We start from the raw sequence: 15,290 nt of genomic DNA on the forward strand, positions 1-15,290 counted from the left end.
TGCTCAAGAAAAACAAAATTACAGTAATAATTCCCAAAAGCAACCAGTCCCAAATGATTAGATATTCCTTTTACGTAAGAAGAAAATTATTTTTTCCACAACAAAGGCCTGGTTTTCAGTCATCATGTCATCTTGATTTATGAAGGCCACTGAGACCTAAACCAAAGTGCATTTAAGAATACTGCTTCAGTGGTTTTAATGGTATGAGCAGTTAAATACAGCATACAAAACCTCTGGAGTTTAGATCTTTAGTGCAAGGGCTCTATGGGGACACACATTCTCCTCAGATCAAGCTCATATTACTCATTTACAAGCCACACACTTGAAACACAAGCTCTGAAGTGAGCAGAGGGAGCATCAAGCCTGGGGTACACATATGCTCCTGTAAACCCCAGCTAAACTGCTGTAAGGATGGAAAGGAGCTTTACCTTAAATTGCCAACATGGGCAAATCCTATTTCTCCAGGCTGGCGGCTCAGAGGATACTTCCATCAGAAGGAGTAATTTACTTTTATGTTCTCAGAGAAAATGGGAGTGGAGAGGTGTTACAGGGCTGGAAATGAAGGGAAGGAGCATGGCTGAGCTAAAGGATTCTTTCATGGCTGCTTCCCCATGTATCCTGCAAAGGAGAGCTGAGATTTGACTGCCAGTCACCAGGTGACTTTATGGGCACATCACAGCCTGGAGGGTGGGAAACAAAAACCAACCAAATAAAAAAAAAACCCAAAAACAAAACAAATTCCTTCCTCCACAGACTCCAGGGATCCCCCTGTCATAGAACAAGCTGGCAGAATGCAGAATCTGGAAGCAGTTAAGCAGCTGGCTCATTACACTGGCATGGCTTAAGTCCTTTAAGTAAGGTGGACAGATCCAAGGGACAATAAACAAATCACTGTTTATCACATATCCTGCAGTCTGGGTAAATCCAATTGAAGAAGCTCTTCAGACCCCACCCAGTAGGATTTTAGTTCTTGGAGACAAAATGGATTTAGTGCTAGATAATAAAAGCTAAGCTTAATCTTACTTATCTCCGCACCTGCACTAGACATATTCTTGCTACTGACCTAAAAATGTTTTTTTAAATCTGATACTGTTGTAACTCTTGCCTTCCTATCCCTGTGACTTCCTGGCACCAGGCCACTTATTTCAGATATAGCTGTTTTACTAGCTTCTCATATTCTGAGCACTTCTGAAGACAAGAACTCTTAAAGCTACTTTAAAATTCTAAAAAGACAATTTTGCCACAGTTCCAGTCATTCTTCCAGAACTAAAAAGAAAGTGAAAAGGATGTTTTCAAAAATAGAACCAGACATGTGTGTTATATACTCAGCTGCAAATCACATTTAATGCTTTTGTGTCTCAGCTTCCATCTGTAAAACTGTGGTTCTCTGCTCTGTTTTTCTGTTCTGTGCTCTGCATTTTGGCTACAAAAGCTACCAGGGAGCAGCTACTCCATATAAAGTATAGGCATGGTGTATAAATCTCAGCTGGGGTCTGTATGTTGCAATACAATGTATTAGAATGTTCACATTCTGGTGAACAAATTAATTTATTTGTTAATTTTAAAATACTTCTTTAAGTAAAGCAAAAGATACTACGAAGGCAGTGACTTGTTTTAAACAGTGCCTTTATGTCACTTCATAGTTATATAGCAGATATCTATATCTATCTATCTATCTATGGGATTCTGCAGCCTAGGAAGCTCTCAAAGCTAGACCTGCAGTAAGTGATTCTATTCCTGTGGGTAATAGTAGAAAAGGCTTTAAAAATTTAAATAGCATAAAGACAGCCTCATCATAGCTAAGAGGTGTGGGTAGTCCAACTTGACAGTTAACACTGAATTATATAGAGGTGAATTAAAAACAACAGGACAAGCTACTCAAACTCGATTTCACATCAATAAAACTTGTGACAGTTACTGTATTGAATGTGCTATTCATGTATATTTAATTGATTTTATAAACATTCTCACACACACCATACAGTCACAGCAAAGATGAGCAAAATTCCAGCCTTAGAAGTATTACAGTGCTTGTTTTTTTGTTAAAAAACCCAAGTGGATGCAAAAATGTTAATGCAAACAACTAAAATTACATAGTTAAACATCTGAGTTTCAAAAAATCTAAAAGGTAAAGTTATTCTTTACACCTACAGGAAAAGAAAATACATTGGTGAGGGGAGGGATGGATGAGTCAGCCATGATGGAAGAGGGGATGTACTGGTGAATGAAGAGAGTAATAGATCAGCCATTGCAAGAAAACTCTCTTATAAGAAATAAAGTTTAATTCTAGAAGAGCCTACTGAAAGGTCAGTGTCCTTAGTAGCAGAGAAATCATATAACTAAAGGTAAAATAAAAATCCATTTAAAACTCATCTCTAATTGATGAGAACTGGAAGACAAAGATGGCATCACAGCCTGTTGGCAAAAGAATTCCTCCATCTGGCATCTATTTCTCATTAATGGTCTGGGGGAGGATCCTAGACATCCCAGCAGGTCCTGTCGTGACTTTGGATTCAAAGCTGTCCACACACTCAGCTGCTCTCTGGCTGAACTCCACTTTTGCTGCACATAATGCACACAGCAGTGCCAGGAACATGGGCTGATGAACTGCTCCTGTCTCTTCCCATCACACCCCCCACACTACGTTTGAAAAGGTGGAAACCTGTCTATATTATGCCAACCAAGGCATGGCCCTGAAAATCTTCTCAGATTCTCCACATTTTCTGCTGCTAGTATAGAAACTTTCAGGATTCCCTTTGCAAGCTGTTCTTTGAACCCCTGGAGCTCATTGCCAATTCCTTCTCTCAACAATAGCTTTAAGCCTGAGAGCTCTTCATCCACTACACTGTTTATCATCAGCTATGGATTGGTTATTTTGGGACAGCTTCATTGTGGAACATTGTGTGGCAGTGACTTGGTAGTATTTTTGTCTGCACCACTTGGGATAAAAAGCAGCTTATTCAGAGATCCCAGCTGAGTTCGGGATCCTTACAGCACCTACCAACATCTCTATGGAGCACCCCTACCATTGCTTGCAAGAGACAAGTGGAGTTTAATATGACAATCTCAGTAAATTACACAAGAGTGCCTCAGTTTCAAAAGCTGAGAGGAGGTTATTAAACAAAGAAAATTACTGTAGGTAATAAAAATCACTGACACCTCACTGGGAGTTACCTGGCTTAATACAGACAGGGTGGAGAACACTACAGATCTAAAAACAAGAAAAGGGTCCAAAGAGCAGAATTTATTTGAATTCCTATGGATTGAGCTCTAAATAAACCACTTTTTTTTTTTTTTTCTATGAGCATAACAGATATATTTATATATGAGCAGTCGGTCCACTGCAGCCTGCTGAGAGCCTAAACAAATGTTATAACACATGAAGGATCTCGTGTGTGTAACATCTGCATCACAAGCGGGGTGGGCAGTGCCACACTGTGACAGTGCCAGCCTGCAGGCAGAGCTGGGCTCAGCACAGTTGGGGAACAGCAGCTGACAAACTGCAGATTCCCATGCACTAACAGCAGGGCCTTCTGTTTTAACTAGCAAAACACTACAGCAGAATCACTGAACTGTAGTTATGGTTTTATTTAATTCATTAAATAAAATCATAACTACAGATCAGTGTAAATCTGTGTCCACATATTACTCAATTTCCAAGTCAAATTAACACATCACTTCAGATTAGGATAAGCAATACATCCTGAATACTGATACAGGCCAGAATGTGATTACACTAATCTCAGTTTATAAATCTTCTTCATTGAGTCCTTGTCAGGAAACTTCACTACACACAGAAGGAAATAAAGGAATAAACCAAAGATCATATACTGAAGAAACAAATAAAATGGGTATTTTAATTCACGTTTGTAACTTTCAAAGAGCTTTCAAATTTAGATGGCTTTAAATAATGATTTTGACAAAAAGCATTATTTTCTCTGTGAAAGGTATTAACAAGAAATTGAAAAGCTCAAGGAAAACGAGTTTCCATTTTTCACATTTGTGAGTGAGCCTACTCTGACTGTGCAGTGGGAGAAGTATTTATCATGCATAGCCTGTCCTCCTCCTTGGATGCTGTCTTCCAGTTTGGACTGGAAGCACAGTGTGTTAGAGGATCATTAACCAGGGTCATGAATATCATCTCTCCCTCACAAATGAACACTGTCAACACTGCAACAGCCACAGAGGCACTGTATAATCAGGGCCCAATGTACACATTGTGGCTCACACATCACAAAGCAGACAGACTAAACTACACAAAAGAAATCTGGTTTTCCCTGAAACATACCCAGCCCAAAGCAAGGGCAAGGCAATGGCCTCATAGCTGCTGCAAGGCTCCTTGGAGCTGGTCTATCCTGCATGCAAAGCACAGAAACTATCCAGACACCTCTGGCCCTGAGAGATCCTGCCATCAAGAGTTATCACAAAATTCTATTACCTGGCTTCCAGATGGACAGTGTCCTTATCCCTTGAATTACACAAAGTTTCAAGCATGTGGCAGGAGCTGTACACTGTGAACACATTATGAAAGAAGGCTGGAGACAAATACCACCTTACACTGCCTTGTACAAATCATGGTGTAGGGAATGAGTATTGTTTCAAGGAGCAAAGATCTGGGTCATAGAGCCATTTCACATACTGCTTTCACATCCACACGCTCCAAGAAAACAGCAGCTGCATAGATTTATAAAGCAATCAGATTGCATGGTGAGAGGTGTGGAAGGATATGGAAGAATTGTTTTCTTCACACTTTATTCCTCTGAGCACTGCTCAATTTACAGGAAACTAATTATTGAAACTGAATTAATTTCTGTTAAGTTTTTCCCACACAATCCTGTCCCTTACGTGGCATTCTTAACCTCTACCATTCCGGAAATCATTTTAGGTTCCTCTTTTTGCCATAAAGGAGAGGAATGCAATCAGTACTGAAGAAAACTGAGTAAGACTTTCATCTCCTTCCAGGAGTCTCATGATCCACTCTTAAATCTTTTTCCATTACTATTTAATGGTATTATAATTGCTGTTATTCTCCAGTGCTCAGAATAATCACAAAACAAATACAACCTTGATTATGCTCATATTACTATTTGTACTACAGGGGCAACAAGAGATTTTGAGCTTTACCAAAGGAACAAAGGAATGTGCATCTCCAAGAACCCCCACTTAATCTAGAATGAGAATTTATAGGTTATTATAAACAGAAAAGACTAGAGAAAAGGGAGAAAACACAGAGCTTGCTATACCTTGTGTGTGTGCTCTTACTTTCTTACTTTAGAAGTCTGACATTTTTCTTTTGAAAAGATTCTTTCCCTCATGAAAATGGACAAACAAGACATATAGGATAACCAGCAGTCCTACTCTCTACAATTGGCTCAAACTTTATTGTTTAGGACAAATCCTTCTCTAAACCCCTTAAATATAGTTATCTCCTCAGCTGCCAATCCAACATTTGCAACAGCCTTGATAGCTTATTCTCTGCTGCCAAACCTGCCTCCAGTAACTCTTTTTTGTTGCAACTAAGAAGTCAGATATTTATTTATCCTCTAAAACTGTGGGCTGTATTTATCCTCTAAAACTGAACAAGCATGTAGCTGTAGACCAAAGGCTCCTTTGTGGAGAAAGCATATAATCTGGAGACAGACGGGTGTCTCCTCTGCTCGACGCTGCTCACAGACAGCAGAGCAAAGGGAAATAAGTGTTTGATTCAGTCTCTCATGCACTACACTATCAAGTGAGTCAGTTAATCAGAAAACCTGATTTAACCATTCTCAAGTGATTTCACTTAAACCGTGAAGTGTCATCCTCTTTGTTATTCGCACTTTTTCCAGCAGTGACAATCCATGCAGCAGAAGGGCTAAGTCTGAAATTCAGAGATGGAAGGTGCAAATGATGGCCATGAATTTTTCCAAGTTAAAATTTATCTTTAATTAGTGTCTTAATACTTTCTTTTCTGACACAGAAGAGCATGTTGCATATTTTGAAACATTTTTTAATACAGTCCAGAGTTCTCTTCCCCTGCAGAGCCAACTCACCATATCCACTAACCTGGCTGAGCATTTCAGGCAGCAGCTCCTCCTGGTACCAAAGGCTGGAGGTTGGGCTCCCAGGGCTGCCAATTCAGCGTCAGGTGAACCTGTGGGAGATCTCACAACACTTTGGACAAAGCTCAGCACATAACACAAGACCTGGGAGCTGCAGTTGGCCAACCCTGGTGCCAAGGAGATGTGCCAGCCTCTCACAGCAATTACAAAGTGTTAGCCCTGCCTTGCTGTGAGGGGTAATAGTTCAGCCACCAACACAAAAAAACATTGGCAAGATGTAGCTGCCTTTATAGAATCAATTTACCTAACTAAGATGGGAAGGCAGAAGATTAACTACTTATGAGCAGTTGATCATTTTTGTCATCTGAATTTGTATTTTAACCCACACAGCTCTCAACAAAAAACACATCTATAGATGCTCTTTTTATATTTCACATCAATGGCCCTCACATGAAGCTATCATTTCAGAAGATGAATCTTTCCTGTAGGAAGATTTCAGATGGGCAGGACTCAGGAGTCACACTAAGAAGTCCATAGGTAATATCCTTTTACCACCTAGATTCACAGACTGCCAGTAAGAAATAACTGTGAAACTAATATTGCAAATAATTAGATTTGCAGTCTTTGAAAAACTGACAGTTTTTTTTCTCCCCATTCTGACTTAAGTGCGAAACAGCAGAGGAGGTGCTATAAAACATCAAGTCTATCACACTCTCTATTCTGTGTATCTTCCCTCCCAGCAGAGTTTAGAAGGACATGCAGGACAAGTCTGCAAAGCCCACAAGCAAAGTAAAATTGCTCCTAGCCCAATAAATTACCCTTCAACAAAATTACTCCATGCTTCCCCATCATGTTTTGTTTTCTTTATTTTTTGATTTGAGGAGTTAACCTATTACATGAAACCATGAGTAACACAAATAAGGTCTGTTTCCTCAGATGGTCTGGTCAAGGTAACATTGGATAATCACAGGGCAAAGCCTAAAACCCAGCCTGAAAATCACTAAGTCCTGAAAATGAGCTAACAGGATTTGCTTATTTAAGTTTGGAACTCCAAATGTGTTAAACCTGAGCACTTCACTAAATTTCTCCCCAGGTAAAAAGACCAAGTCAGTTCACTGAAGAGAGCAGGAATTATATGCAGCTGAGAAACCAAAGGTTTTCTATAGCTTTCCTGTGGAGGCCTACCTTACAGCAAGATCAGTGAAAAAAAACCTCCTTCAAATTCAGATTGGCAAAGGTAGCCCCATAAAGCTGGCAGAATGGCTTATGGCAAGCTCTGGTATTAAACACTCTTTTTGTCTTTAAGTGCCTAAAATTTATTGTATCAACACCTCCTCTGACAGGGTCACTTTGCTTGTTTTTGTGTATTTAGGATTTATATTCTTTTCAGACTACTGAAAATAGTGTTGAAATAGATCTTCCACCTTTTCTGCTTTTACACACATAGGTACTTGACTACTGAAAGACAGGCCTTGCCTCACATCCTCACAATTTAATAGCAGCTATTGTCAAATTAATGTTTTCAGATGTTCTATTTTTTCATTTACCTTCTGCCAGAAATATTGTCCAGCATGGTATTAAATAAAGGAAAAAAAAATTCTGATATGTCACAGCAATCACAGCAAACAGAAGTCACAGACTTTGTGAACATCATTATAAGCTGATCATCTTCAAAAATATTTAACAAAAAGCTCCTGAGTCTGCTTTAGCAGCCAAACCTGAACTCAGCGAGGAAGTGACTGAACAGAATCAGACATTCTCATTAAGTAAAATTAGCCAAGTGCAATTTGCCTGGCTGGTTCACTCTCTGTATTAGCATTTATATTCAGTCAGTGATGAGCTTAATCAGGTTTTTCAAACAAAAAAGAACAATCTCCTCAAAACCCAGAAACCTATCAAGTTTATTAGTAACACTATGGACTTCCATTGTAAAAAGGCAGTTAAGAAACTGAAGAAAATTGCCTGCTCAGAAGTGTATCTGAGTAGCTACCAGCAATCTTTCCTCATAGCAGGAACATGACCTCACATACATGCTGCCTGATTGCTGTCAGATTTACTGGAGACACAAGGAGACATTTCATTAAAGGGCAAATGCCAGGAGGCTACAAAGAGCTGCCACAGGGCCTCACTGGAAGGGACAGGTTTGCCCTCTGATTGTAAAGATTGTATCACAAGATCTTGTCCCTCCCTCCTCAATGAATGCATCTCTAAGGGCTGTCAGGCCCAAAAACCTGAAAAAGAAATGCAGTGGCATCTAAGCAGATAAGCATCAGCAGTAACACTGATATGACAAATAGAGAGCAGAAACAACCCCAGAGAGCCTGGTCCTGCTGGAGGGCACTGACCTGCAACAGCAGCAGCAGAACTGAAGGTGAGAGGCTGCAAGAGTGCCCAGATGTGGTAGGAAGGTGGCTTACCATGTGTGCTGATACCCCCACCAAATGTAACCCCACAGATGTTCTGAACATCAGAAAGGAGGCAAAGAACTTCACAGATTTTAAGAGAAGCTATGGAAAGTAGCACTGGTGAAAAAAGGTTCCACACAAATAGCTTGTTTTATAAAATTCAACTTGGCAATGCCCCTGTCAGACAGCTGGGCACAAAGTATGTCCTAACACATGTTGAGAGCTTTGAATATTTTTATAAATTATGCCTCAGTGCATCCTGATTTGCAAAGCATTACAGCAACAGAAGCTGGCCAAAGTGACAGCATTGCTGCAGCCCTTCCCACAGGCACTGCACCTACAAGGTGTTAGGAAAAAATCAACTTAATGACAATCACGCCAGAATTATAATTTGTAAGCCCAGTTATTCTCTTAAGGCCAACAACTGCTTCATCTGAGCAGCATGAAATGAAGGTTTGACCGTCTGTTATTTGTTCTTTTTTCCTTGGGCTAACTGCTCTCTTTACAGCACATTTCTATAGTGATCAACTGCTGAACTGATACTCAATATATTTCCTTTTTCACCTGCCATACTTCAGATATGGAAACTCAGAATGTTATTTAAACAATATTCCAAAAACTTACCCTCAGGCTGTAGTAAGATGGCACAGCACATACTTCATCACTCTAACCTCCCCAGCTCTTGAAAGAACAAATAAATGCAGCATTTATAGATGAAAGAAAATTTATCACAGCTCAGTAACAATTACTTGAGAAACCAGTATATAAGGGACCAGGAAGAAACAAATTCCCAGTATCTCAGAGAAGTACCAGACTCCTCCTTTCAGGCAAACATTTCATTTCATCAGCAGCTTTTTTTATTGTGTATCAGTTGTATTAAGAGCACTTTGCCTCAAGTGCAGCCCCTTCCTAGGGAGTAACAACCAGGTTTTCCAGGAGGATAAAGCACTGTGTTCCCCAAAGGAGACAAGGGAGCCCATTTTTAAATCCATTGATATGGCAATGAATCATCCTCCCAAGATAAAGACTAAAACATTAAGAAAGGAATACAGTAGAAGTAGGTAGAAGTAATACAGAAAAAATTTTAAAGCTCATCTGGTTCAAGTTTGACACAATCAAATAAACATTATGAGAAGGGAAACAAGAATGAGATGTGAAGTACTGAGCAGGAAGATCAGGTGTATTTATCTTCCTGGAAGCTGGAAGCAGGAAGATATTAAACTATGCTTTCTGCTAAATTGCTGCTGCCAGTTATTGACAAAGTTGTCAATTATCCAGGATTATTTAGACTGATGATACCTGAAGAAAAGAGGGTTTAGAAACACTTGGGACTAAAAGGGAAGATAGGAATGTGCTGCAGATGATAAATGGAGTGGATTGAAAGAAAAAGAACAAAGAGGCAGTTTCAGAGGGTATAATTAAATACCCTTAATTAGCATATTACACTACTACAATGAAACTGACTTTCAAAGCTGGATTTTAGAAAATAAATATAACTGAGTGGATGAAAGACTAAGACCCTTCTATGCCATAAGACTGGCATAGAATCTATTCAGATAACTTCTATTTTGCTAATGTTTAAATAACTTAATTACACCTAAAAATTGCACTGACTGTGCACGTCTTCAAGCAGTCAGATATTAAATCACCATTAGATGGATTTTACTGAAATTGGTCAGACTGTGCATTAGGGAAAGAGGACAGTGTTTGATTTCAATAGCTGAGTAATCATGTAGCTTAATGCACATGGATAAAGCAGGTACCGACAGGTAAAAGTTATGCAGCAACTGGCACCACACTGTTTTTAAATTGATCCAGGAATAAGAATTTATCTTGAGCATGGATTTGTGAAGTGTTTTGAAATTCTTGGAAGAAACTTCCCACAATGTCACAAAGCTCTGCTCTATTAAAGCATACTCTGCTGGAGTAAGGGATATTTGCTACCACAATTTTTTCAACAGAATGAAAGACATTTTACTGTGTTCATGAAGAGACAGTTGACAGGTTAGGATTTCAATGCAAGACTTGCAGGAGCTAGGCTTAAGTCACAGTTTTGGCATTATTTGGTCACACAAGTTTCTTAGCTCTTCTCTACCCCTTTTGATATACCATGCACCAGCAGTTCCTCCCTCCCAGACATTTCACCAGGTTACATAAATCCACAACCAAGGTATTAAGGATATGATTGGAAGACAGCACAAAAAACATTGATATAAGAGGCTGTCAAATATGATTCTATATGGCAACACCCCAGTGTTACTTACACAACCATTCTAAAATCATTTTGGTTACTCATACTCCATAAATTGTACGTTCTCAACATGTAAAGGCTTCATGTGCCACACTATCAGGAATTCAAGTTACTTTCATTGATCAAGAACAACAGATGCAGAATGGCAGCTGAAGGTGTTCAGGAAAGGTGAAGAAGCCAACGCAGAAGCCAGTAAAGCCTAGGCAGAACATGTTGACAAGACAGAGAGGGCACTGAAAAACTAAATTGCCTATTTTAGGTAATCATCACTGAAGATCAATGTACTTCAGAGACTGTGTCTGTATCCAATTCCAAATGTAATTTATAAATACGGAATTTCTCAGTCTTTTTATTTCTGTTTTCTGCTTATGATAAGAAGTTTAGGAAGAAGAAAAAACCCCAACAACAAACCAGTAACACTTTGTCTTGGTTTGCCTTGCCTTAATTTTTCCACAAGACACGGCATCCCTCTGCTGGGCAAGAGCAGATCTAACAGCAGGGAGGGGTGAACCAAAACTGATGGAACAGTAAAACAAAATCAGCCTGAAAAGATAAGTAAGGAAAGAGGACTGAGGGAATGTATGGCTACCCAAATGCCTGAGAAAATAAGGGGCTCAGGTACAAACCATTAAACAAACAGAATTCAGAAGTTAGATTTATTTCTCCAGAAAGTAACATTTTTCATAACGTCTTTAAAATGAACAACCTTGAAGGAGCTGTCATCTTGACAAACACCAGTCTCTAACACCAAAAGCAACCGTTGCAATATTTAGGAAACCAGGACACTGAAAGAGTGCCCTAAAGCGAAGGATTTTTGCCCATGAAAAACCTAAATTATGAGTGATGAAGCCTGCATCAATCTGGCAATGCATCTGCATAAATGCTTGTGCAGTCATAACATTGATTTCCAGGAGAATTGTGACAAACCTTACACAAACCTTCAGAATAGTTCATCTTTTTTGCTTTAGCCATTAGTTCCTTTTTAACATGACAACCATAGGGCAAGTACAGGACAATGAGACACCAGATATCAGCAGTGATGCAGAGGAAAAAACAAACTCCTCCCAGAAACGTGTGGTATCACACACATTTTTGGGAAATGTCAGTTAAATCTTACTCTGATCTCTGAAGCATGATAAATAGAGAAGTTAAACTTTTTTTCATCAGCCCTGAAACTGGAGTATAGTTGCCCATTTTGTTTCAGACTTTTTGTTCTTTTCTACAAATGACTCTGCTCAGTTCTCTAGGGGTTGCATTACTACTCATTTTTAAACCAAAGAAAGAATGTAAAAAAAGGCTGTTTAAAAGTAGCATTCTATGAAGAGACTTCTAGGAAACAAGCTTTTTCTTTGTTAAAAATATAAACACAAAACAAAGTTTGATTCTACTTTTTGCCCCTTTTATTAAAAAGTCATTACAGGTGACATACAATTGGCAAAGATATATATGACCATATCTCTAATTTTAAGGAAACTATTTACAGACTTTTACAAAGTGACCCCACATGTGCAATGACCGGGTTCTGCACTGGATTTTCATATTGAAAACTTCTGGTTTTCTTTCAGTTGTTCAGGTGATTCTACTTTCAGTTTATCTGTGTGATCAACACCACCACGCTGGCTTCAAAGACATTTATTTTAGATATCTCTATGTGCTCACAGTGAAAAGCTGCACACAGTGCCTGCTGTGAGATATCAGAGAGAACAGTCTCCTTTATGTCTCTGCCATCCAGATCTGTCATTTTCACTTCCCACATGGAAGGCTGTCAGTCCAAGCCTCTCACTTTGTTAACCAAGGTTTGCTTCACTAAGAAAAACATTTCCTAAACCATTTGTGTAGGGAACAGGAAGAGGACAAATCTTACCCAGAGGAAACTCTCCAGAGCAGAAGGAAGTCTGTAGTGACAGAAGCAGATACAGAGTCTCAGTTTTCTAACCAAACCTACAGAAAAACTTCAACTGTACAGCACCTACATTAACAAGGGGATGGGGGAAAGAAATATCTTCCTCCAGTCATTACCCATATTCTCCACAGCACCACACTAAGTGAGAAAGAATATCAGTCCATATACCAAGATGCTTTTTCCTGGTTCCTGCTCTTGTTCTAGGTCAGCTGGAAGCTTCTTTTTTCAGTTTTTCTAAAATCTCATCTGGTGTCGCTGATACCAAAATCTTCACCACTTTGTCCCGTGATTTACCCCCCTGGTTTAGACAAACACAGAAAAAACCTGTATTTCAGAGAGTCACCCTTCAAGGTAAGAAAACAGTGCTATTTATATAAAATGCTGATAAACAAATTAAGCAGTTTGCCCATGATTCAGGAAAAACAAGACTCACATAATTTTGTCTCTACCTTTTCACAACACAGTGCTCAATTCCTTGGTCATCTTATCCTTTACCACTGCTCTTTAAAAGACTTCTACAACCACTCCATTAAACCAACAGATAAAAATAAAAAGCATCATTTTTCATTGTGCTCATATGCTCATGAACTATAAATGGAAATGGCTGGAAAGACTGACTTCAAGTACAATGAATTAATAAAACAAATTATTTATTCAGGGCAATGAATAAATCAAAGAGTTTCTGCTCACCCAAGTCAAGAGACGTAAATTCTAGTACAGAGAAACTCCTGAGGCCCAGCCACAACCCAAGTGCTTACATATGCTCTTGCTTATGTGTGACAGTTAAATGTCAAAACCTTTTGATTCAAATACAAAAGTTTTGGTTTTTTTAAGTCAAAAGTTATTAATAAAACGCACATTCTCAGCAGAACACATTTTGTGAACTCATTTGACATGAAAATGAGAATCTTTGAAGAATACAGAAAACATGAACTACAGAGATTTGCAGAACATTATAATAACTCTTCTGATCAGAAGTTCTCAAGATCAGCCATAGTTCTTCCTACACTAAGTTTGTTCTCAGTGAATCATTCCACTAACTCAACTAAACTTTTTGAAGAGTCAGACTCAACTTGGAGTAGCTCCCTGTACTCAATGTATAAGTGTCAAAATCTTGAATTTCAAATGCAGTAGGGCAAAACTGAAAGGAGAAAAAGGAAGTACCTTCTCTAAAATAACCTCACTCTTCTTCACTTCGAGCACCTTAGAGAGGTAACGACAGAGCTCCGCATTTGCCTCCCCTTCCGATGGAGGTGCAGCAATAGCCACACCCACTGCCTCAGCCGTCACATCTACAACAAACAGTTGGAGGGTTTTATGCTCAAAACATTCAAAACATCTAATAATAATTTCCTAAAAATTAATGCTTATGCTTTCTAAAGCACTTTAGAACCAAGTAAACGTATAGATTAGCAGGTGATGGCGTTTTCACATTTCACAAATTCCCTGGACTGTCGGCCAGTACAGTCAAACATAAACTCCTGACAGTACAAGCAGTGAAGTCTCCATGCTGTAGCAGGGTGCAGTGATGAGGTACCAGCCTTCTCACAACGTGTGGGGCACTGCTCTGAGCTTCCCTCAATCGCCCCTTCCTGTGGCAGGTGTTGTCCTACTCGGCACTGTGTAACACGACTCAAATCGCGTTACCCCCAGCCCCAAAGCCGGTTGTTAGATCAGTCTGCTCAGAGGGTTACTGCTGTCAGTAAATTCCCTGTGCACCTCAAGGGGCCCGGACACCGCCACAGCCCGCGGGTCCGGCACATGGGGATGGGAAAGCGGCTCCAAAGTGTGCAGGCCCAGGCGTGTAGAGGGGGAACACGTTTTATTAGATCCAACTTTTATAGCCATAATAAAACCGCACAGACCCTTGAGACACGAAGAGCCTGCACGAACCCACAGATGCCAAACGGAAGGATTCAGGATGAGGATTCACCCCGTGCTCACCGCGCCACCCAGCGCTACACGGGGGGGACGCGAGCCAGCTACTCCCGGAGAGCCCAACTCCGCGCTTTCGTTTTCGGGTGGGATTTTCTGCCTTCCCTCCCTCGGCCCCTGTTCCTCAGGGTGCGGCGGTGCCCCGGCCCCAGACCCACCTGTGACGGCGCTGCAGCGGGCGCCGGGCTTGGCGCGCACCGTCACCCTCACGGAGCCGCCGCCCGCCGCCACCACCGGTCCCGCCGCCTCCGGGGGGCCCTTGGCGGCTGCTTTTCCCTGAAACAGAGCAACAGGCGCGGTCACCGCGGGCACCACCCGCCCCTGCGCTCCCTTCCCTCTCCTGGCCCTGCCCGCACCTTCCCGGGCATGGCCCCGCCGCCCCGCACCGGAGCCGCCCGCACTCGCAGGAACCGGGCGAGGCTCGGCATGGCCGGGGCGGCGCTTCCGGAACCGCAGCGGGCCCGCCCCGAGGCGCCTGCGCGCTGCGCTCCGCTCGGCCGGGCCGGGGCCTGCCCTGAGCCCCCACACAGCCCTGTGCCCGCAGCGGTTCCTCCGGCACAGCCTTCGCCCTGTGCCCGCACACAGCCCTGTGCCCGCACCCGGCCCTGCACACACAGCCCCGTGCCCGTGCTGGTTCCCCCAGCACCAACGCGGCGAGGGGAGAGTTCCGGGCCCGGCCCCCATCCCTGTCTCGGGACAGGGGAGCGCTGGCAGAGTTAGCACAAAGCTGGATGTTTGACACACACTTGTTCTAC

The 15,290-nt window shown here is 41.2% G+C and overlaps 1 protein-coding gene across 2 annotated transcripts; it reads right to left on the reverse strand.

Moving 5' to 3' along the window:
- Positions 1-12,314: 12,314 nt before the first annotated feature.
- Positions 12,315-14,963, reverse strand: LOC310914858 (UPF0235 protein; the record flags this gene model as incomplete). 2 transcript variants are annotated; one of them, XM_083871317.1, is made up of 4 exons in its annotated part: positions 12,315-12,592; positions 13,765-13,892; positions 14,694-14,811; positions 14,892-14,963. In XM_083871317.1, 4 exons carry the CDS (start codon positions 14,961-14,963, stop codon positions 12,485-12,487), a joined length of 426 nt encoding a protein of 141 aa, XP_083727443.1. In that variant the 3' UTR covers positions 12,315-12,484. The 2 variants fall into 2 exon arrangements, 1 of the variants encoding a protein (XP_083727443.1); XR_014591111.1 differs by lacking the exons at positions 13,765-13,892; positions 14,694-14,811; positions 14,892-14,963 and adding an exon at positions 12,769-12,877 and having other exon boundaries at positions 12,480-12,592.
- Positions 14,964-15,290: the final 327 nt, after the last annotated feature.

This window comes from Zosterops lateralis, assembly GCF_965231275.1.
Source record: "Zosterops lateralis genome assembly, chromosome: 13".
In the NCBI taxonomy this organism is placed as follows: domain Eukaryota; kingdom Metazoa; phylum Chordata; class Aves; order Passeriformes; family Zosteropidae; genus Zosterops; species Zosterops lateralis.